Source organism: Mixophyes fleayi, chromosome 11 (genome assembly GCF_038048845.1).
Source record: "Mixophyes fleayi isolate aMixFle1 chromosome 11, aMixFle1.hap1, whole genome shotgun sequence".
NCBI classification, from domain to species: Eukaryota; Metazoa; Chordata; class Amphibia; order Anura; family Limnodynastidae; genus Mixophyes; species Mixophyes fleayi.
Genome location: NC_134412.1, coordinates 20,174,715 through 20,197,495, shown reverse-complemented (window position 1 = coordinate 20,197,495; position 22,781 = coordinate 20,174,715). Strand labels below are relative to the sequence as shown.

The 22,781-nt window shown below is 42.7% G+C and overlaps 1 protein-coding gene across 1 annotated transcript in view; it reads left to right on the top strand.

Annotated features, from left to right (window-relative positions):
• SHANK1 (SH3 and multiple ankyrin repeat domains 1) overlaps positions 1-22,781 on the top strand; it is a 394,846-nt gene that overhangs the window by 235,196 nt on the left and 136,869 nt on the right. The window contains exons 10-12 of the mRNA XM_075190961.1: positions 2,547-2,788; positions 4,505-4,668; positions 15,401-15,514. Of these exons, the coding sequence (XP_075047062.1) occupies positions 2,547-2,788; positions 4,505-4,668; positions 15,401-15,514 (520 nt within the window). The remainder of the gene's footprint in view (positions 1-2,546; positions 2,789-4,504; positions 4,669-15,400; positions 15,515-22,781) is intronic.

Below are 22,781 nucleotides of genomic sequence, written 5' to 3'. Positions count from 1 at the left end.
TTACAAGAATCTATTAATAGGGGCTTGTGTCAGATTCAACTGGGGATCAATGATACATGCTTCAGGGGACAGTTTGTGGGGGACAAACATATTGCATACAATGACGGCCATTCAGGCAATCTGGTACATAGGGAAAGTTTGGTGTTGCCAATAGCAGCCAATCAGATCTCTGCTTTCATTTTCTCCATTGTAGTGCAAAATTGACAGCTAATATCTGATTGTTTGTTATGGGCAATACAGTCTTCCTATGCACAAAGTCCAAATTAGGATACAGTCAGGCCTCTGGCAAAAAGAGGGTGCGGCCACTTCACACTGGGGGTTTTTCCATACAACATGGCAGTGTGTGTTTGAGCTGAAGCCTCCCAAGCCCTCTCGTCATTACAATGTATTTTTAAAGGTATGTATTTCAGCTGCTACAACTCTCACCCTCCCCTAATCTGAACCTCATCTCATTGTAACGTCTCATCTGTGCAACTGTGTTTTTTTAAAAGTCCAGATACCATCATGGCTCCCGCGCCGTCTTGGATGTGTCCAAACAGGCCTCTGCCCCATGAGGACCCTCCAGGACTCTGTACCACCTATGCCTCAATACCATTATGGCCCCATCTAGACCTCCCTACATCATGGCTTTGGTATCTTGCAGACCTCTGCCCCATAGTTATTTCCACTATTCATATTGTTCCTATTTACTTCTTTTGTCTTCATTTCCCAATCATGGACAGCGTCGTCTACGCTTTGTCTCATGCCTGTACCCCATGTTATATGCCTGTACCCCATGTTATATGCCTGTACCCCGTGTTATATGCCTGTACCCCGTGTTATATGCCTGTACCCCGTGTTATATGCCTGTACCCTGTGTTATATGCCTGTACCCCGTGTTATATGCCTGTACCCCGTGTTATATGCCTGTACCCTGTGTTATATGCCTGTACCCTGTGTTATATGCCTGTACCCGTGTTATAAGCCTGTACCCTGTGCTATATGCTTGTACCCTGTGCTATATGCCTGTACCCCGTGTTATATTCCTGTACCCCGTGCTATATGCCTGTACCCCGTGCTATATGCCTGTACCCCCGTGTTATATGCCTGTACCCCGTGTTATATGCCTGCACCCTGTGTTATATGCCTGCTCCCCGTGTTATATGCCTGTACCCCGTGTTATATGCCTGTACCCCGTGTTATATGCCTGTACCCCGTGTTATATGCCTGTACCCCGTGTTATATGCCTGTACCCCGTGCTATATGCCTGTACCCTGTGCTATATGCCTGTACCCTGTGTTATATGCCTGTACCCCGTGCTATATGCCTGTACCCCGTGCTATATGCCTGTACCCCCGTTATATGCCTGTACCCCGTTATATGTCTGTACCCCGTGTTATATGCCTGTTCCCCGTGTTATATGCCTGTACCCCGTGTTATATGCCTGTACCCCGTGTTATATGCCTGTACCCCGTGCTATATGCCTGTACCCCGTGTTATATGCCTGTACCCCGTGTTATATGCCTGTACCCCGTGTTATATGCCTGTACCCCGTGTTATATGCCTGTACCCCGTGTTATATGCCTGTACCCCGTGTTATATGCCTGCACCCCGTGTAATATGTCTGTACCCCATATCTCATGCCTGTTCCCCGTGTTATGTGCCTGTTCCCCGTGTTATGTGCCTGTTCCCCGTGTTATGTGCCTGTACCCGTATCTCGTGCCTGTACCCCGTATCTCGTGCCTGTACCCCGTGTCATGTGCCTGTACCCGTGTCATGTGCCTGTACCCCATATTTCATGCCTGTCCCCCGTGTCTCATGTCTGCTCACTCTCTGTCCTCCTCTCTGTCCCTGTTTTGTCTTCTGCTAAATTGTGTTGGTATCCCATGCGATTTGTTCTGTTAATTGCATCCATACATTTATTTTTTGCTCATCTGTACTCATTATTGTATGTACTTGTGTCATTTTGTTGTATGTTCTAACCCCCTACGTATGGCGCTGCAGAATCCTTATGGCGCCCTATAAATAACAGATAATAGTAATAAAGGAAAAGGTAACACTCGCTTACCTATGATGATCAGCTCCTATCATCATCATCATCATTATCATCACCATTTATTTATATAGCACCACTGACTCCACAGCGCTGTACAGAGACCTCACTCACATCAGTCCCTGCCCCATTGGAGCTTACAGTCTACATTCCTAATATACATAGACAGAGAGAGAGACTAGGGCCAATTTTTATAGCAGCCAATTAACCTACCAGTATGTTTTTTTGGCTTGGGGAGGAAACCGGAGCACCCGGAGGAAACCCACGCAAACACGGGGAGAACATACAAACTCCACACAGATAAGGGTATGGTCGGGAATTGAACTTATGACCCCAGCACTATGAGGCAGAAGTGCTAACCACTGAGCCACCGTGCTGCCAAATCAACGCATTGCTGACATTTCTTCTGCAAACGTCAAAATTTCATGGATCTTTACAAACAATATTCATTGATACATTTTATTTTGTTCTCCAGTTCCCTTCCAGGAATCTCCTTCTACGCTGTCCATCGTAGGGAGGGGGAAAAGCTCTCTCTGTCCCCCATGTCCTCCTTCGTGCCAACAGTGATAACAGCCTATCACTGCCTGACTGGATGGTCTTCTCCGCTTCCACTGCCAACACTGTCACTCTACAGGGACAAAAGGCCTCAGGGGGAACTCTGCGAAGCTCCAGTAGCCCGCGCGGGGCTCGAAGCCGGTCACCTTCACGAAGTAGCCACACAGAGGAGTCTAAGAAACAACCACGTGGACGTCCCAGGTACGCTTATGATTGATATTCTTGATTACATGATGTCCTAACATCCATGAGAGAACCATCTTTTCTCCAAACCATCTTCTGTGAAGAGCTATTAATGGAAATGTTCTGTGCGAGTTATTTATGTCCATGTTGGTTAATCTTTGACTAGCTTGTCAAGTGGGTAAGTGGACCAGACCACTAATCATGTTTGCCCGTTTTGCCTAGGCTAATTAATTTGTACCGTGCTAGTTGAAATCTTTTAAACACACTTTACCAAGTGTGATGTGTGAACTGTGTTTCATATATAGCTGCGTTTGACACCACAATCTTCCTGCACCGGTTTGCCTGGAGCCTGACATCACTAAATAGTACTGTTGCTGGACTCTGCTTCTTCTACTATATAATTCACAGTCTGTGACTTCCCGCATCTATTTCCCTTCCATCATTTCACTGTCACATGCAGCCCTGCCCTCACTTAACCACACGATTGGAGAGGTCACTGCCTCCCACAATATCAGCACAGTTATCTCGTAAACTACTCGGTGTTGATGTGAACATTCCGATGATCTGATTGGCTGCAGATTGTTCTATCCTCATCCACACTGGGTACTTAAGGATTTACGGGAAGTGAAGATTGATAACGAAACTGTGCTCAGTCACTAGCACACCTTAAAAAGTAAAATAAATTCTAATTAGTGGGGACCACACGTACACCTCCTCTAAGTAGCCATATACTTTATGCCCATCGCTACTACTGATGGAGCTTAATTTCTTTTTATAAAGTATTATGTGATGTGAAATAAGGCTAAGCTACACACAATCTTTTCCGCCACAGGCCACTGAGCAATGTTCAGCGTCTCAGGATTGGCAGTTTTATTGAATGATGGTTTGATTTTTTTCATGTTTAGATTCTTATAACGACATTGGAAAATCTTGTTACTGTAGCATAATGCAGATTTTTGGGCCTTAGAACACCTGGCAGCTTGTCTGACCCCCACTGCAGTCATCTGAGGTAATGCAGAGTGAGGCAATGTTTTCTGGCATAGCTACAACTGAGGAAGGAAAACAATGTGTGCTGCAGGACTCTGTTATGTATTAGGCTACAATTACAATGGATATTTAATGGCAAGATGCTGACCACAGCTAATATGTGATTGGTTGGTTTGGCAGTATAATGCAGCCTGAGGCAGTGGTTAGGTGCCGCCTCCAAATACCATCAGTGCCCCCCTAACGTGTCTTTTCCTGTACAAGGTGCATAATTCTCCATGTAGTGTGTGGGCGTTGCTAGGCAACCGCCAGTGCTTTTCTGATAACCCAGCAGAAGTAGGGTTCAGAGGTAGCCACGCGTTTCCAGTGACGCGTCTTCTTCTATCCCTCTTACCTTTAAGATTTGTACAATGTTGTCTCATAACAGTCCTGGCCAATAAGCCCATTACTGTTCACAAGTTAAGGGCTACGATAATTTTGATACCAGAAAACTGGGTCAGCTGGTAGGAGCCTATGGCCACTGCTTTTTGTAAAGTGGACCTGTCCACTACACCGAACGGGGGGGAGCCATACTGTGGGCCGAACCATTATTAATGAGAATAGCTCCATCTGTATGCGCTCTACACACCAAATATGTTGCAAATCAGATCTATTGTGTAGTCATTCCTTGTGTGTACAATTCATCCTGATGACCATTAATATATAATATACAGAAATAAGCGTCATGATAATATCACTTGTCTTCTTCAGTTCCAGCGGTTCTTCCAAAGAGACCCCTGCTGGTGGGACTGTGAATCACCGCATGAAACGTAAGCTGTATTCGGCAGTGCCGGGTCGTACGTTTGTGGCCATAAAACCTTACCAGTCCCAAGGAGAAGGGGAAATATCTCTCAGCAAAGGAGAAAAGGTCAAAGGTAACAAACGCATATGACATCTTTCACTACAGTGCCCAGCTGTGTGTCTCCCCCCCCATGCTTTCCTTGTATATCAGCTGATGGATATAGGGGTTTGTACTGTACTTTTAATGTGGTGCATAGGCAAACCGAGGGGGGTTTCCTAGTGCCTGGAAACCCCCCTCTAAGCCTGGGGCACTGTATAATTGAGGTGGCTGGACCCTGCTCCCGCTTCACACGGCTCTGCGTGAAAAGGGAGAGCTGCGTGCACCTAACAGTAGTGCACGGAGCATTGCCCATGTATATTATGGGGATAGGAAGAGTTGGAGAGCAGCCAAGCACTGTCTAATATTATAGCTACGCCCCCATGCATGCTGGCCACACCCAATGGTGGGTGGAACCCCCCTCTACAAATCCTGCGTTTGCCCCTGTGATGTATCTTGTACTATCCAGTTGTATTTTGGGGAAGCCTATTTCTAAGCACACTGGGCCTGATTAGTTTCTGAATGCATGTAAGTTGCGTGTTTAAAAAGAGCAAGGAACTTGTGCATAGTTCCAATCGTATTGAAAACCAAGTTATCTCAAGACAAAAAGACAGTTGTTGTCAGCGCTTATCCTTTACACTGCATATCTGTGTTTATCTAGCAAAATGAAAACATGAGGTATTAGTTCATATTTTGATCAAAACATTTAAGTCTGCATCCCAGCGTCAAGGGCACCTCATTATATGCAGGTCCTGCACTGACCTATATGCTTTAAACACCATTAAAATGCAGTTATAATCAGATGCACTCACCTCCCAGGTATAGGGGTTTACATCTAGCATGGGCTGGCTTGTGAGCCACACCCAAATGTGCCTTAAATAGGCTTGATGGACAGCTGCTATGACAATAAGGCAATATTTGATTGGCAAGTGGCAACATACCTTGTCATTTGAATCTTGGTGTAAGTACACTCTGCCTAAACCAGGGGTAGGCAACCTGCGGCTCTCCAGGTGTTGGGAAACTGCAAATCCCAGCATGCCTTGCCACCTATCTGCTGGTTATCTATTGGCAAAGCATGCTGGGACTTGTAGTTTCACAACACCTGGAGAGCCGCAGGTTGCCTACCCCTGGCCTAAACAGTACTTGCTATAAGTTAACAGACTGCTGTATATGATACCTACTGCACTGGGACAGGGGGCGTGGCCACATAACTTTGGAGGCGTGGTCACCCCCCTTTCCCCAGAGGGCTGTCTAGCACTGTAAAGCACAGTTGGTAGGTATGGTATAGGACTATGTGCAATATCAAATGCCACCAGGACACATAAAACCTTTATTCGATCATGAAATAAAATAACAACTGCAATCAGTATAATAATTTTCATTTTCAAATATATATATTTTTTTACGTTAATTACATAAATAACGATGATTTCAATGCATACTGTACTTACGATGTGTTTAATAGTATATCTTATTTGCATACACATGTTCTGTGCTATCCCGTGCACATATACGTGTAATTTTTTAATTCAAAGACAAACACAGGACTTGGATCATCCGCATCTGCATCGGGTCGGCCTTAGTGTACGTGGGCCTTAGTGTACGTGGGCTGTGTTGGTCCGTCCCCTCCCTCCCCCATTCTGCCTCTCAAGTCATAGGTGTAATTTATAATCAGACATAAATTACGCTCATTGGCAAAATGTCCATGTGAAGAGCTATTTAATGCAAGATACGCTACACAAATGGATGGATCCAGGCACCCTGGCCCTCAGTCATTAAGGAGAGCAAAGCATAAAAAAGGAGTAACTTTACACCTGGGCAAAACCATGTTGCATTGGAAGGGGGGGGGTATATGTAAAATGTGGGGAGAGATCTATAGTTGGGGTGGGGCATGTCCTAGATGAACTTTAAATTTCAGTGTAAAAAAAAAAGCTGTATTTGTGTGCTAAACGAATAAACAGCCAGTATTTAACTTATGTGCATAATAATAAACTAATGTGCACCCCTTGCATTGTAACATGGTTTGTCCCGGAGAACATTTACTCCTTTTTTTTGCCTTTCTTTCCTTAATGACTTAGGGCCAGTATGTCTGCAGTAAAACAAAGTTTCAAACACACAATAGTGCCACCTGTAACATAGACAGTCTCAAACGTCCTCTAAATGTCCCCCTAAAGCGAGCAGTATTTTAGATGGCATCAATGGAAATGTTTCATTGAAAGGGGTGGTCCCTGCATGGCAGGATGTTGGGCATTGATGTGACGTTTGCACAGTGTCACCTCTCTGCAACCTCTGCAAGCTTCTAGCCTGCGGAGACAGGCACCTTGGTGTGTGTCGGGCGAAACATCTAGGCCAACTGGTACAAAACCAAGTGAGTGTACGTCATCAAGGTTTTTATTTACACTTCATCTTTCTAGAAATGTTTGATAAAAACACAGGGATTTTTCTGAAGCGCCAACACATCATCATCATCATCATCTATTTATATAGCGCCACTAATACCGCAAAGCTGTACAGAGAACTCGCTCACATCAGTCCCTGCCCCATTGGAGCTTACAGTCTAAATTCCCTAATACACACACAGACAGAGAGACTAAGGTCAATTTGATAACGGCCAATTAACCTACCAGTATGTTTGTTGGAGTGTGGGAGGAAACCGGAGCACCCAGAGGAAACCCACGTAAACATGGGGAGAACATACAAACTCCACACAGATAAGGCCATGGTTAAGAATCAAACTCATGACCCCAGTGCTGTGAGGCAGAAGTGCTAACCACTGAGCCACCGTGCTGCCCATAAACTCATTCCCCGGCGAGCCAGATTAAGACCTCACGGGACCCTAGGCAATATATTGGTTTGGGTCCACTTCCCCCCTCGTTTCACAAAGAAAAAACCAAAACCTAAAAATGGGTTACAGTAAGCTGGGCCTTCAGTGCCCACTGGGCCTTAGGTTTGAGCCTGGTTTGTATAATGACTGATCCAGCTATGTTCCCTGGGGTTGTATAATGTACATCGATGAAAATACAGAACGTTACTTGAGACATAAGAAGTGGGAGCCCTATAAGAACTTACACTTTAAGTATTTCTGCAAATGTGAGCTGCCTTACTGCGTACGTGGCCGATATACACACAAATATCAGCCGTAGACACTTGATAGGCATTTGAACAAAGCACGTTTTAGGTATGAGACCAGCTTAGTTTTTACATATCGTCACACTGAGCTCTATATTCATTTCAAATACAATGTTTAAATATGTCTAAGTTCCAGCTGTGCACACGATGGCTGACCAGCTGGTGTGGGACTGTGAGTCCCAGCATGCCTTCCCAGCCCTAGTCATTTATCATTTTTAAAAGCAAGAATAGATGTCTCTTATATGTAATTTCCACTTATTGTATTTCGTTTTGCAAAGCGTTTGTCACAATGTTCTTCTGTAAGCAGAGGCTTGAAAACACCGTACATGCCTGTATATAAGACGTGTTTTGACTGATTGACAGCAGTGGCTCTTTTGCCTGTGTCTACTTGAGAGGTTAAATCATACTTCCTTACGCTCCCGGGAAAGTAAGCAAATATGGGTTAAAGCAATAGGAATTTTGAGAATCTGAGCTCCCTGTAGGTGAATATGTGGTGATGCTACCGTGAGGGGCAAAGGGGTATACGAAAAGGAGCTCCAACCTTCCATTGGTAATTATCATCATCACCATTTATTTATATAGCGCCACTAATTCCGCAGCGCTGTACAGAGATCTCACTCACATCAGTCCCTGCCCCATTGGAGCTTACAGTCTAAATTCCCTAACATCTTTTTGCTAAACTATCAGCAGGAAATTGAGGCTTATGTTACACCACTTGACATTTATGTACCCGGACTTTTTTCATCAATACTGATATATATCTAAGTCTAAAGTACTGAACTATTTAAGATCTTCATAAGATGCTATATATGCACATATGGGATATTGTTTATGAATGTCTATTTAGGCTGCTATCACTGTAGCTGTGTTATATACCATTATACCACCGCATGTGCATTGTTATAATAAATTAAATTGTACAGAAAGTCCATGTCTCTTAAGCTGGGTACACACTACACAGTTTTCATCCAATAATCGGCTAAATCAGCCGACATACGACCGCTCGTTCAAAAGTCGGGTCAGTGTGTGCAGTGACACGATGGTCGAAAGTCTGCCCAAATGGATGATTGTCGCCTCATTTGGTTGGTCGTACCGTTTAATATTTTCGTTCCAATCTCATTTCCATTGTGTAGTGTGTATAAACTTCCCACCGATCCACAACAGTGAGTACGAAATTAGTCATTGCTCACGACAACATGGCTGTAAAAAGTCGCTAAAGGGACGTCCGCTCTTCCCTTTATCGTCCTAAACAAGGCTAGTGTGTATGCAGTCCATGGACCGAGCGATCGGACCATCGATCACATGTAAAATCGCTCGGCATAAAAAGTTGGTCGAAATTTCTGTAGTGTGTACCCAGCTTTAGTCATATGGTCATTAGACATAGGTACACCTCTGGTGTGTTATCTTTGTGCCAAGGGCATACAACATTATTCAGTATGGGTTTAAAAAGAGCTGGAAAACATGCATCTAAAATTCTGTGAAACACTGCCTCCTACTGGCAGACCTGCTAACACTTTACCTCCCATAATATGAATTATGTGCAGGATCTCTGATGCAGGTAAAAGACCACTATACCTACAACACAAGCTGAATTCACACTAGCTAAGTAACACTCACATATATCTGTAAAACAGAACCTGACCCAATTGTATAGATCGACTTGTTGTACATAGATACGGACATATGATGTTAACACATCTGCTACTGACTATTGTCTGCCCTTTCTGGAGCTGTGGAGTTAATGCACATTTATAGTAAGTGTCGGCTATGAACACGTATTAAAGTCTCTCAATGCGTCTAATTATCCTCTGTTCCCATGGTATGAGCAAACTCTTACAGCCTATTGTACATCACTGCAGAGATATCGCTGTGTTCCACTGTATGACAGGGCACAAGCCCCGATTTAGTCATTAAAGAAAATACAATATCTCTCTTATTATAATTGTCCCCTCGGGTACAAGAGGTGCAGACACTGTAGTTACAGAGTTAGTCATACAGACTGGAAAAACATTGGCATACAACGCCTGACCTTGTTTACAGGAATCGTCTACCCTGATCGTATTGGCGTTGACAACCGTCTTCATAGTGCAGTTGTCAGCTCCACCTACCTCTATATTGCAATTTGAGAAAGGATTAGCCTACTTAAATTTGCTGCACACAGAAATTAATATTGTGTGTGAGGTATAATGTTTTACTTTATAAATGTGGCCCAGTAAATCCATTAGAACAGGCCTGTCCAACCTGCGGCCCTCCAGATGTTGTGAAACTACAATCCCCAGCATGCTTTGCCAGTAGACAACCTGTTAATAGCTGGAAGGGCATGCTGGGACTTGTAGTTTCACAACATCTGGAGGGCCGCAGGTTGGACAGGCCTGCATTAGAACATCTCTATGTTACACTTACTTGCTCATCACAGGTATAAACGTGTTGTACAACTCTGGGCTGTTTCGCAGAGGAGTGAAGTTCAGACATATCTATCTTTATCTTTTTCTTTACCGTTTCACAGAATTTCATTTTGGACTGTGAGTGTAAATTTGCCAAATTAATAATCTTTGCAATCGAGCTGGGAACGAAGACTGTGAATTCATTCTACTGTGTGGTGGGTTTGGGGTAGGACCAGGAGCCCCTAAAGCCAAACGTAGCTGGCGAAACGCGTGAATGCTTGAAGCCAATTGTGAAATGAGGTCAATATTCCACAGAACAATTTTTAACTATCTCTACTCAGCATTATCAGTTGTCAATGGGAAAAAAAAGACAGTTTCACCTTCAGCAAAGGAAAGGGTTCTTTACTGTAAGGGTGGTAAAGCTGTGAGATTCCATAAAACACATGGGGGGGGATTAAAATTTCACGTACATAGTTTAAAATGTATTGGATGCTTTTCTTGCATATTATCTGTAGCTAAAATTAGTGGAGAATTTTATGTCTGTGATTGATCCAGGGAGTTTATCATATTATCTCACCCCTGGAGAATTTACCGTCCCCCCACACATCAGTTGTTGTTGATGTGATGTACGGGAAATAATTGTCTCTCGGGCACTGCAGCTTGGAGGCATCACCCAGCTGTGCCTAATGTAAACTCCGACCATAAATAAGATGTATTTTTTCTTTAAGGGACTGTTAAAATGTATGATTAATATGGGCAATTATACTGGTGTAATAGCAAATCGGTATCACACCTAGTAAAACTGCAGGGAAAATAAACAGCCTACTCTCTCGCCCTCCCAGCTATTGTAGCTCTAACAAGTCATAGCAATGCTATCCGAATGACAGCTGTACTGTGTCGGTACCATACCGTGCGTCTGCCATATGCTATTCAGTGATGCAAGTAATGCAGAAGAAACAAGAATGGCGTTCCTGGAATAAATTATTTCCAGTGACAGAGTTCTGCGTCTGTAGTCTCTGCATATGATATGCTCTGAAAAAGATCAGCATCCCCCATCCAAGGAATAGTCCGTAGAACTCCCAAGCGGTTTGTAACCTATAAACCCGCAAATGCTTTGAGCAAACAGTAAAACGTGTTCATAGCGAAAGAGAAGTGATGAGATTCTGCTTGGTATTAATGTATAGGTCAGCACAGCGTACTGTAATCCTGGGATAATCTGTATAAGGAAGACATTGATGTCTTAAATGGGATTTATTACCAGATTGCATGAATGAAAGTGTGTTGAGCAAAGTTTGCAATTATACGTTGCAAGTGTTCTATAAGTTGCTCTTAGCCAAGCCTCCTGCATCGTGCTTACCTTGGCATTAACAAATGCAAACAATTGATGCTTATAACCAGTGTCATACCCCCTAGGTTGTCCTCCAGTCCATCATAGCTGCTACAGAGTGATGACATACATGTAACAGCATAGAGAGGACCTGTCATCTCCACACAGTACAGGCATCGTCTTTTCTGGGCTGAACCAGTACACTGGACCTATACTATATTCACCAGGCCTGTCTTACATTCACCAGGCCCGTCTTACATTCACCAGGCCCGTCTTACATTCACCAGGCCTGTCTTACATTCACCAGGCCTGTCTTACATTCACCAGACCCGTTTTACATTCACCAGACCCGTCTTACATTCACCAGACCCGTCTTACATTCACCAGACCCGTCTTACATTCACCAGACCCGTCTTACATTCATTAGACCCGTCTTACATTCACGCGACCTATCTTATTCCACATAGGTGTTTCCACTGTAAATAGGGCTGTAACTCTAGATTGCATTGACCAGAGGAAATGGACAGATGTAGGTGACGATTAATGAGAAACTGAGAAGACAATTGACAGTGGCAGATTTGAACTGACCGTGTAAGACGTATCCTTGGGAAAAGGAAATAGTCAAACATAGGAATCTTTCCCATTCATACCACAAAGCAAACATATCCCCATTATACATACAGTGATAATGGACAATGCGATAACACAAAATAGATTGGACCACCAGCACCATTATACATTTACAGGTCATTAGATTGTTATGTTACATATCGCTATACACAGTATGAATTGATACGGAAGAAGTATTAATCTCTTTGGGTAGAGAAACTGTATAAATCACTACTTATCTGCAGCCCTGTTATGTGACCTCATACGCTGTGAGCTTACGGCTGTCTGTGTTGTAAGCGCACGGCCAAGCGCATCACGGTATCACCTGCAGAGACGCAAACCTTTACCCCAATAATCGGTATAGGGGGATATGCGGGAGGCAGGGTAGAGGCAGGAATATTCCTCACTCTGCGCCCAAATGCTAAAACAACATTTTAGGTTGTTGGATAAAATATTTAAATGAGCATTAAGGGGTGGAGTTTGTGCAAACCCATCGCGCATTTACACATCCTCCGAAGTGGTGATAATGGCGCATTGGCCGATGTTTAAAATGAGATGCAGTTTGTACCATCTAGGCACTTTATACAGGAAAGTGCATTTATAGGTCCAAAGATAGCAAATTGTACATTAAAATATATAAATGTAACACATGAGGTAAAGACAGTCCCAATGTCCCCATGTTCAGACCACGGGCATGTTTGTCCCGTGGTTGGGAACATTGGGCGACATCTTTTGTTCACGGCTGCTTAATGGCGAACAGGGGGGAGCGCACCTGCTACGGGGCATGCTGCAGGGTTAGGAGGGGAAGGGAGGTATCTAAGGGGCAGTCTAGAGCTCTAGTCAGCCCTCTGGGGAGTGACCACACCCCCATCGTAACTTGACCACGCCTCCACAGAGACCCCTCCCTATGCTGGGCACTAAAATGTTGGGCGGTATGATTGTAATGCCACAGATCAGGTCACCCATAGTTATTTTACACTTTGTGATGATATCTGCTGTGAATTATTTTGCAAAGTCATCATTGTCAGGCCGTTCATTGTTGTGTTAACCTATCAGCCTATATTTAGTAAGATAACGGAAAAGCTACAGTAAGGGAAAAGGTTCTTCCCATTCAGCAACTACCACAACTCAGCAACAATGGGATTAAGAGCTACAAGACTTTGGGCCTGATTCATTAAGTAAAGTTAAGCAAAAGTAAGTAAGGCCAAACCATGTTGCATTGGAGGGGGAGGTAAATTTAAAATGTGATGGCAGATTTATATTTGGGGTAGGGCATATCCTAGATCAACTTTACATTTCAGTCTACAAATAAGCTATCAAGTATCTGTGTGCTGCATAAAAAAACAGCCAGTATTTTCCTTATGTGCAAAATAATAAACTATTTTCCACCCCTTGCATTGTAACATGGTTTTGTCCAGAAAACTTGAGAAAGAAAACTTACTCAATTTTTTGCTTAACTTTCCTTGTTGAATCAGGTCCTTTCTGATTATCCTCAGCACTTAACATCTACTTTAACTTGTCCTTTTCACTATTGCTAACTTTTCAATTGCCCACAATATTAATCACTTCGCTATTTCAGGCATTTTTACGACTTTCTTGAGAATACGCTAATCAATATATCTGGGGGTTATTTTTTATTATATTCAGACATTTGGAGCTATTCCCAATACACCAAGAAACAAATACATTCCTTGCACGCTGATTGTGTATTAATGCTTTTATTATATACTCACTATGTACTGTATGTTGCTGTTCCTACATATCTTCTTTAATTCCCTGCACACTTTTCATACTTTTCCTTAGGCTATTTACACCAATGCCCATTCCGTTCTTTATTTGCTTAAAATAATAGATAGGAGCGCTCACTATTAATTTGACAGGTTAATCAAGAACTGGATATATAAGATATATTAATATTAAGTATTTATGTACTGTGACTATAGCATAAATATTTTCTGGAGACCTTGTGTTATAAGCAATAAAGAAAACATATCATATAAATATATAACATTTTCATGACTTTTCTTCATAACATAATTAAAACAATATTGTATCCAAGTGACTTTAATATCATGATTACATCCATACAGAAAAAAAAATCAATATTAATAATGTGGTAATGTCCTTATTTTGTTTATGTAATTGATGTAATAAATAACAATTATATATAGATGTAGAATTGGGTCCAATAAATGATTCCAATGACGTCAATAATGCATAATTTCTGTCATTGAAGAAAAACAACATGATTTTATAAACAATGATCGGAATTCAAAATCTAGCAGTGAAAAATACAAATTACAGACTGTATCTTAGGCAAATGTTAAATTTGCTCATTCTGCCTCCAATATCACCTCTACGCTGATGCCACCCAAATCTATATCTCTTTCCCTGACCTCTCCCCTTCTGTACTATCTCATGTAACCAACTGTCTTTCTGCTATCTCCACATGGATGTCCCAACGCTACCTAAAGCTCAACATATCCAAAACAGGACTTATGATCCTCCCTCCTGTCAGAGTCACCACCTGCCCTCAATCATCCTCACTGTCAATAACACCACAATTTCCTCTGTCACCCAAGCCCGCTGCCTTGGTGTCACACTTGACTCCACCCTCTGCTTTATTCTTCACATCCTGACTCTCTCCCAGTTCTGTCGACTCCACCTTAAAAACATTGCCAGAATACGCCCTTGTCTTACTCAACATGCTACCAAAACTCTTATCCATTCTCTCATCATCTCCCGTCTTGACTATTGCAACCTCCTGCTATCTGGCATTCCTGACACCCATATATCCACACTTGAATCCATCCTAAATGCTGCGCAAGACTGATCTACCTCTCTCACCACTCCACATCTGCTGCACCACTTTGCAAATACCTACACTGGCTCCCTGTGTCCTCCAGAATCAAATTCAAATGACTCACCCTTACCTACAAAGCCCTCAACAACACTACCCCTGCATACATCTCAAATCTCATATCAAAATACTTTCCCTCCCGCCCTCTTAGATCTACCTCTGACCTGCGACTTGTCTCGTCTCTGGTAACCACCTCTCACTCCCACCCACAAGACTTCTCCCGTGCTGCTCCCCACTTATGGAATTCCCTACCACGCTCAATCAGACTTTCCTACAGCCTTCAAATCTTTAGATGCTCTTTGAAAACCCATCTCTTTATTATTACCTGCTGCTAACGAACTCCTGTCCAACTCTTATTCAGGCCCACTGTGTTTTACATTGTTGCTGAATGTCGCTGAAAATTTGTTGTGTACCTTGTTACTGTCTTGTAAGTGTAACATACAATGTCAATGTGTTACAGTTCTGAGCGTGGGAGAAGGAGGATTTTGGGAAGGAAACGCCAGAGGTCGCACCGGTTGGTTCCCATCAGACTGCGTGGAGGAAATTGCCACAAAACCCCAGGATGGAAAACAAGGTAACGTGAAGTTCTTATTAGCAGGAGAGTTTATTTATTGGGCAACTGATGGGGTACAAGACAAGTACTCTAAGCTGGATAGAATTCTAAGGTTCTAATAAAATTAACACAGTGACTGCTCTCCATAAACAGATCCACAATTGGCTCTGTTTAGTAATATTTTTTTAAATACTTACTTAGAAATATATATGTAGCTGTGAATAGTAATCATGGAATCTCTTCTATGAATCTATTATCTATCCTAAATTCTTAGAACGAAGAGCCTTCTATATAGGATTTGTGCATTTTCTTTGCATGCTAAATGCCTAAAAAAAAATAAGTTCTGATAAATACCAGTGTGACACTACAGAGAGTTATTTTGTTTACTGCACGGAATCTGTTGAATTTACTGGACGCATCCAATATCTACCTGTGCTTCAATGCGTTACAGCAAGTTAATCAAAACACACAGGTAGATCTGGATCCTTAAATATTCCATTGGGATACCTGGAGTTCAGGAATATTCCTAATTTAAGTGAGATGAACTACAAAATTGTACTGTTGATTGTAAGTACAATACTGTGAATTAAAACGTTTTTTGAAGGACTCCATGTGCTCTAAACCCAAATTCATAAAAATTCCTGATGTCAATTCTTAAATGATTGTAGTTTGATGGGAGATCCCTGAAGGTCTTTTGAATGGACAGGGGTACAATGTAGAGGTCAGTCAGTGAAGTGGTGGTATATATATATATATATATATATATATATATATATATATATATATATATATATATATATATATATATATATATATATATACAAAGGGAGGCATTTATCTGACAAGAGGCAGAGAAAGTATACAAACAGAATAAAACATTGGCACAGTTATGCACCTAGGTTGAGGTTAAACCAGGTAAAAACGTATGTGTAGTTTAAAGTTTGCCAACTTACATGATTTCCTCTCAGCAAACAGACAGGGTGTGTCTGATTAGTCCAAACAGAGGCAGGGATGGGCGTTTCCTTATAAAGAGAAGGTGGGTGTGTCACCTGCCCATCAAGCTAAGGCTGGGGGAGGAGTATCATGTATAAACGCTTGACTGTGTTACTTGTTCAGAGAGATCAACGCTGGGGAAGCTGGCTGGTCTTGAGAGAGCTGAGCTATGTCTAGCTAGCATTTAGGGTCTCCAAGTATTGCTGTGAAATCTGTACGGTGTCAAAACATTTACCATCCGGACAACAAAACTACATAAAAAGGAAGAAGTTGTTCACGTGTGCTTCAGCAGTAGCGGGCTCTTGCCACAATACATATACATATATATATATATATATATATATATATATATATATATATATATATATATATATATATATATATATTTAATTATATTTTACTACATATTATATTTTATTGGATATGTTACATTGTCTACATCCATTTTATATCTATTAGTAGTATGAAAGCTTTGCTTAGTATCTTTGTAATGATTGTATGTGTATATACTCATTTTTCTGTTATGTGTGTACTTTTTAAATCTTAAAATGCAAAACAAAAGTAGGCTTTAATCTTGGTTGCATCTTTAGAGTTTATGCCTTTAGTTTAGTTCCAGTGGCTGCTGGTCCTGTAAATTGTCCTTGTTCAAAGTGTGGTTTCTGTTACCAATAGACAATAAAGCAACAGGCAGTAATAGTGTGACTCTGCTGCCACCATGTGGATATTGGAATTAATTACATTTCAAGTATGAATAATTTTTCTCCTCTCTTGCTCAACAAATGATGTCATGACCTGTAGTCCCCATGATAACAATGGGACTGGCAGTACAATGCAGGGTAGGTCTATGGAGATAAAACTGGTGGCAAGATAGGAAATGGCTGGGCACGATGCCAGCTCACTAATCAGTGGATTTGTCATTCTGCTTCTGATGTGGCTCGGTGATGAATTAGCACGGCCAGACTTAAAAAGCCCATGCAGCGTTCTTTGTATAGCACAGGCTACAATAGTGGAGGCAGGTTACAAAAGATTTTCACAGCAATTTGGACTCTAATCCTTATACCAAGTTTGTGCAGTGTCCGTGAATAAGTAACAGCGATAATGGTCTTTTGGGGAACAAAAATGTAAGAGTACAGTGAATAAGATTACACTGCCTTTTTGTTCTATCATCTTCCTGTCTTTATTGGTAAGTTTTACTTCATGCTGACAAGATGCCGGCGTTTGTCTGAGAGGGCCGGCGTTTGTCTGCGAGGGCCGGCGTTTGTCTGCGAGGGCCGGCGTTTGTCTGCGAGGGCCGGCGTTTGTCTGCGAGGGCCGGCGTTTGTCTGCGAGGGCCGGCGTTTGTCTGCGAGGGCCGCCGTTTGTCTGCGAGGGCCGCCGTTTGTCTGAGAGGGCCGCCGTTTGTCTGAGAGGGCCGCCGTTTGTCTGAGAGGGCCTTCCTCTCAAGTCAATATCTTGGTTTAGTTGAAAGGAACACTCTACCTTTTAAGGAAAGTTTGTAAGATTTAATGCATTAGTCTGTTTACCTTCTTCTGGATCGTTTAGACCGGTGATGGAATGGACTTTCACAAAGTAGGGACCACGGCACCAATCAGCTAAATTTGTCCAATTTGGCAACCCATGTGAGTGTCCAAATTAAACAATTCTGCTGTTGTTTGGCTCTTGGGCTGAACAGCAGGATTGTCCTGTAAGTAACCAGCATTCGCTCCACAATCTGGTACAAATCAGATTTTATCCCTTTCAGATTTTATTTGATTTATCAATATTGAGAGCTTCCAAAAATACTTTCTGCAAGTCCGCTCACTTCCTAAGGTCCACTTACTTTTATTATATTCCTGCTATGATCTCGCTCGCCCGCTCATCACGCACATTCAACTGGTGCTTTCTGCATCCGTCACGTGAACCTACATATGTGATCACAGGAGCACGCGCAGGCATACGGCCTCATCCATGACATCACGGGGGTTACCTATTTGGACTCGGTCATTTCATGTGTCCCCTTACCGGACAATAGTTTCCCTTTAAACACACAGGCCGAGCTAGAGGAACAGGGTAAGTGTTGAAGGCGGGTGCCAATTTTCGGTGCAGACAGCCGGCTCCTGTTGTGAGCGGCGTGCCACTATAAGTCTTGAGTTCCTGTTCTGTGGATAACAGAGCAGGTATGGGAACAAGCGTGGGGGTATGGGCAGTGGTAGAAGTGGGGGTGGACACGGTGGTACGCCATACCGCTACTTCTCCTACTGCCTTCACTGTAAAACTATCGCATTCCATTCACTTACATTCCCATTATATTTTTCATACCGCCACTTCTAAATGTCCTCTTCGTCTGCTGGGTATGAGGCGAAACGGCACATCAGCCCTGGCCCCCCACACAGGAGCCCATAGAGGCTGGCTTCTACAGAACTCCTTTTACTGGTGGTAGCACCGGCTTCTACACCTGCCTCCCCCTTTTGCTTGTAAATATACCACCCATAAGGGCAGTAACATTACCATGTCAGATAGTATGAGCTACAACACACATGTTACTTGGCAGCATTATTCAGATACACGAATGCAGTGTTTAATAGGGATATACCTTTTATATGTTAGATACTCCTGTCCAATAAATATTAACGTGTAAAGCCCAAAAAATGAGACTGGGAAGTTAAACTTGCGGGTAGTGCTCCTGGATTTCCAGAAGAGCAGAACATCCCCCCAGATCCCGCCCACTTCCTTAGTAAAGTGGGAAGAGGCGGGGCTTGATTACGTGAAACGCTACCAATGCCTCTGCTTTCCCCATCTATTTCCCAATGACCAAAACCTGTGCTGAATTTTTTTGCAACGTCCTTTACCTAACTCAGCTTAGGTTATTGTAATAAGCATCCAGAAAGAGATTGGGCCGTCTAGAAAACACATTTACATGGCAGCCCTGTTAATCAGTGCCCCACCCAGTGGGTATTTAGAACATGACACGGAACATCCGCCTGCAGACAGATCAATTCCTCTACTCATTCTTCTTGCGAGCCTCAATTGCTGTAATCTGGAAAAAGAACCTAAGTGGGAAAGAACAGGAGCATAACATAAGCACAGCGTGAGATTCTGGCGAGTCGGCAGATCTGGCGGATGTCGGCCTCTTTTCAGTGTTCATTTTTGTACTTTCCTTTTTAGGCTGAATTATTTCTCTCTTATTAGATGTGAGAAGAGAACTTGTGATTACCAGTTTTCTCCTCTTAGGTCTCATTAGCATCAATTACTAACAGCTGCATTGTCAATTAAGATGGCTTCTTTCCACTCTCGCCCGGCGTTATGATAGGATTGACTTTTAGCAAGATGTTCCCGGCCTATGCGTCTATCTCTGCATATTTATTAGGATCATTTAAGAAGAAATTCCTTTGGCCGCAATATCCTTTTTTACACTTGACCCTTTAGCTGTCAACACTTACATGCAATGTTTAGGGACAGGTAACTGGTGGGGGGTTTCCTGTAAGCACATAAGTTAAATAGAAAATAAATAATGTTTTGGATTATCATTGGCAGGTACTACAAGTCCAATGGGGAGCGTGTGTGACCTCTAAATATGTTTAATGTGCACTTATGTCTTTTCTACTTCAAAATGTTATCTAAAATAAAATGTTATTGAATCCAGTGATACAGTGGGCCTCCCATATGTGTCTAACTGTCCTCTATTCGAACAGTTCTTATTGGTTTAGTCAAAGCCCCTCCTTTGTGAATTTCCCATTCATGAATGAGAAATGCATAGGGGAAGAGATTTGACAACTATGATCAATTCTGCCTTAATGGTTACACACATCGGGGGACCCTCTGATTGGTCGGATCAATGGTAAATTACATTTTTTGCAATTTATATTAGGTCTCATTATTCCACCCGAAACATTTTTTAGCTTCGTACGGAGGTATCCTATCCGCACACTACCATCCTGAATGTCCCTACTTTGTGCAACGTTTTGCGTATTAATGTATTGTAGAACTTATGACAGCAAAGTGATATCAGAGCGATCTTTGTTTTATATGTCAACATTTTAAATTGGCTTCTCCATGCATTTGCATGGTGGCTCAGTGGTTAACACTTCTGCCTCACAGCGCTGGGGTCATGAGTTCGATTCCTGATCATGGCCTTATCAGTGTGGAGTTTGCGTGGGTTTCCTCCGGGTGCTCCGGTTTCCTCCCACACTCCAAAAACATATTGGTAGGTTAATTGGCTACTATCAAATTGATCCTAGTCTATGTGTGTGTGTGTATGTTAGGGAATTTGGACTGTAAGCTCCAAATGGGTCAGGGACTGATGTGAGTGAGTTCTCTGTACAGCGCTGCGGAATTAGTGGCGCTATATAAATAGCTGGTGATAAGAAAGCCTATTTAATTATTGTGGAGGTACTTGTACTGCCATTATACCTGTTTTGTTGTCGCCTTCTCAGGACGGAAAAAAACAGAATAAAAACCGTTAAAAATGCTTTATTAATTGAATAGAGCATATTTCAAGGTATAAAGTTTATGAACTAGTTTAATATTTTTAAGTGAACTTTTTTTTTTTAAACTAAGCGGAGCTGAAAGCCGTCTTACACATGCGCACATCTGCAAAGACTAGTCCGGCAAAGCGTTGAGTTAACCCTTAGTGCTCTGGGCCAGTATCTCCGTGGGCAGCTGAGAATTTTTTTTTTGTTTTGTTAAATTGAGGCGATAAAAAATAAATAAATAGATTTATGGCCGCAACGGGGCTCTTAGTAGTAAGTAGACCCCTTAATCCACCCACTTTACTCTTCATTAGGTTTCCATTGAGGAGAGAAGAGAATGACGTAATTCGACAATGTTTCTCCTAAGTCCACCCAACATTGCTGTGTAAATATTTGGTTAACCCAAATAAACGCCATCGTGCTGTAGTACAACTGGTATATGGCACATACACAGGCACCTGAAGCCACTTAACAGGAAGTGACTTTTGTGCTTTGTTCCACATTGTTCTGCATTTATAAATGACTATTCCATACAAAGATGTAGTGACACATGACCTCTATATACACAGGTGGCTAGAATAAAAGGCAGAGCCCGACCAGGTGGCTAGTGTAAAGAGCATACTCTGGACTAGGTGGCTAGTGTGCAAAGTAGTCTCCAGACCAGTTGGATGGTGAAAAATCAGATCCTAGCCCAGGTGGCTGATGTATAAAATAAGTTTTCAATCTAAATGTATAATGTAGAAATCAAACCCAAGTCCTGCTGCCTAGCACTCTGTGGTGGACGGCAAGGAAGAAGAGTGGAGAAGTGGCAGGGCCCCAGACCAGATTCCTGTCTAGGTGGCTAGTGTAGAAAGCAGACTCCTATCAGGGTGGCTGGTGTGTAGAAAGCAGACCCCTGCCTAGATGGGTAGAAACCAGACCCCTGTCTTGGTGGCTAGTATTGAAAGCAAACCACTGTCTAGGTGGCTAGTGTAGAAAGCAGACCCTTGTCTGGGTGGCTAGTGTAGAAAGCAGACTCTTGTCTGGGTGCCTAGTGTACAAAGCAGACCCTTGTCTGGGTGGCTAGTGTAGAAAGCAGACCCTTGTCTGGGTGGCTAGTGTAGAAATCAGACCCTTGTCTGGGTGGCTAGTGTAGAAAGCAGACCCTTGTCTGGGTGGCTATTGTAGAAAGCAGACCCTTGTCTGGGTGGCTGGTGTAGAAAGCAGACCCTTGTCTGGGTGGCTGGTGTAGAAAGCAGACCCTTGTCTGGGTGGCTAGTGTAGAAAGCAGACCCTTGTCTGGGTGGCTATTGTAGAAAGCAGACCCTTGTCTGGGTGGCTAGTGTAGAAAGCAGACCCTTGTCTGGGTGGCTAGTGTAGAAAGCAGACCCTTGTCTGGGTGGCTAGTGTAGAAAGCAGACCCTTGTCTGGGTGGCTAGTGTAGAAAGCAGACCCTTGTCTGGGTGGCTAGTGTAGAAAGCAGACCCTTGTCTGGGTGGCTAGTGTAAAAAGCAAACCCCTGTCTGGGTGGCTAGTGTAAAAAGCAAACCCCTGTCTGGGTGGCTAGTGTAAAAAGCAAACCCCTGTCTGGGTGGCTAGTGTAAAAAGCAAACCCCTGTCTGGGTGGCTAGTTTAGAAAGCAGACCCTTTTCTTTGTGGCTAGTATAGAAAGCAGACCCCTGTCCTCCACATGTGTCTATATAAGAGTGTATTTAAGATTGTGTCTCATCTCTATGAGGATTCATAACTTTCTGTGTTTATCTGTCTGGCTGTCTATCTATCCATATACATACATACGCTCAAAACTCAAGAAAACATGTAAAAAAACAGTCCCTAGGCCAGTTGGCTATTTTAAAAAGCAGATCCCA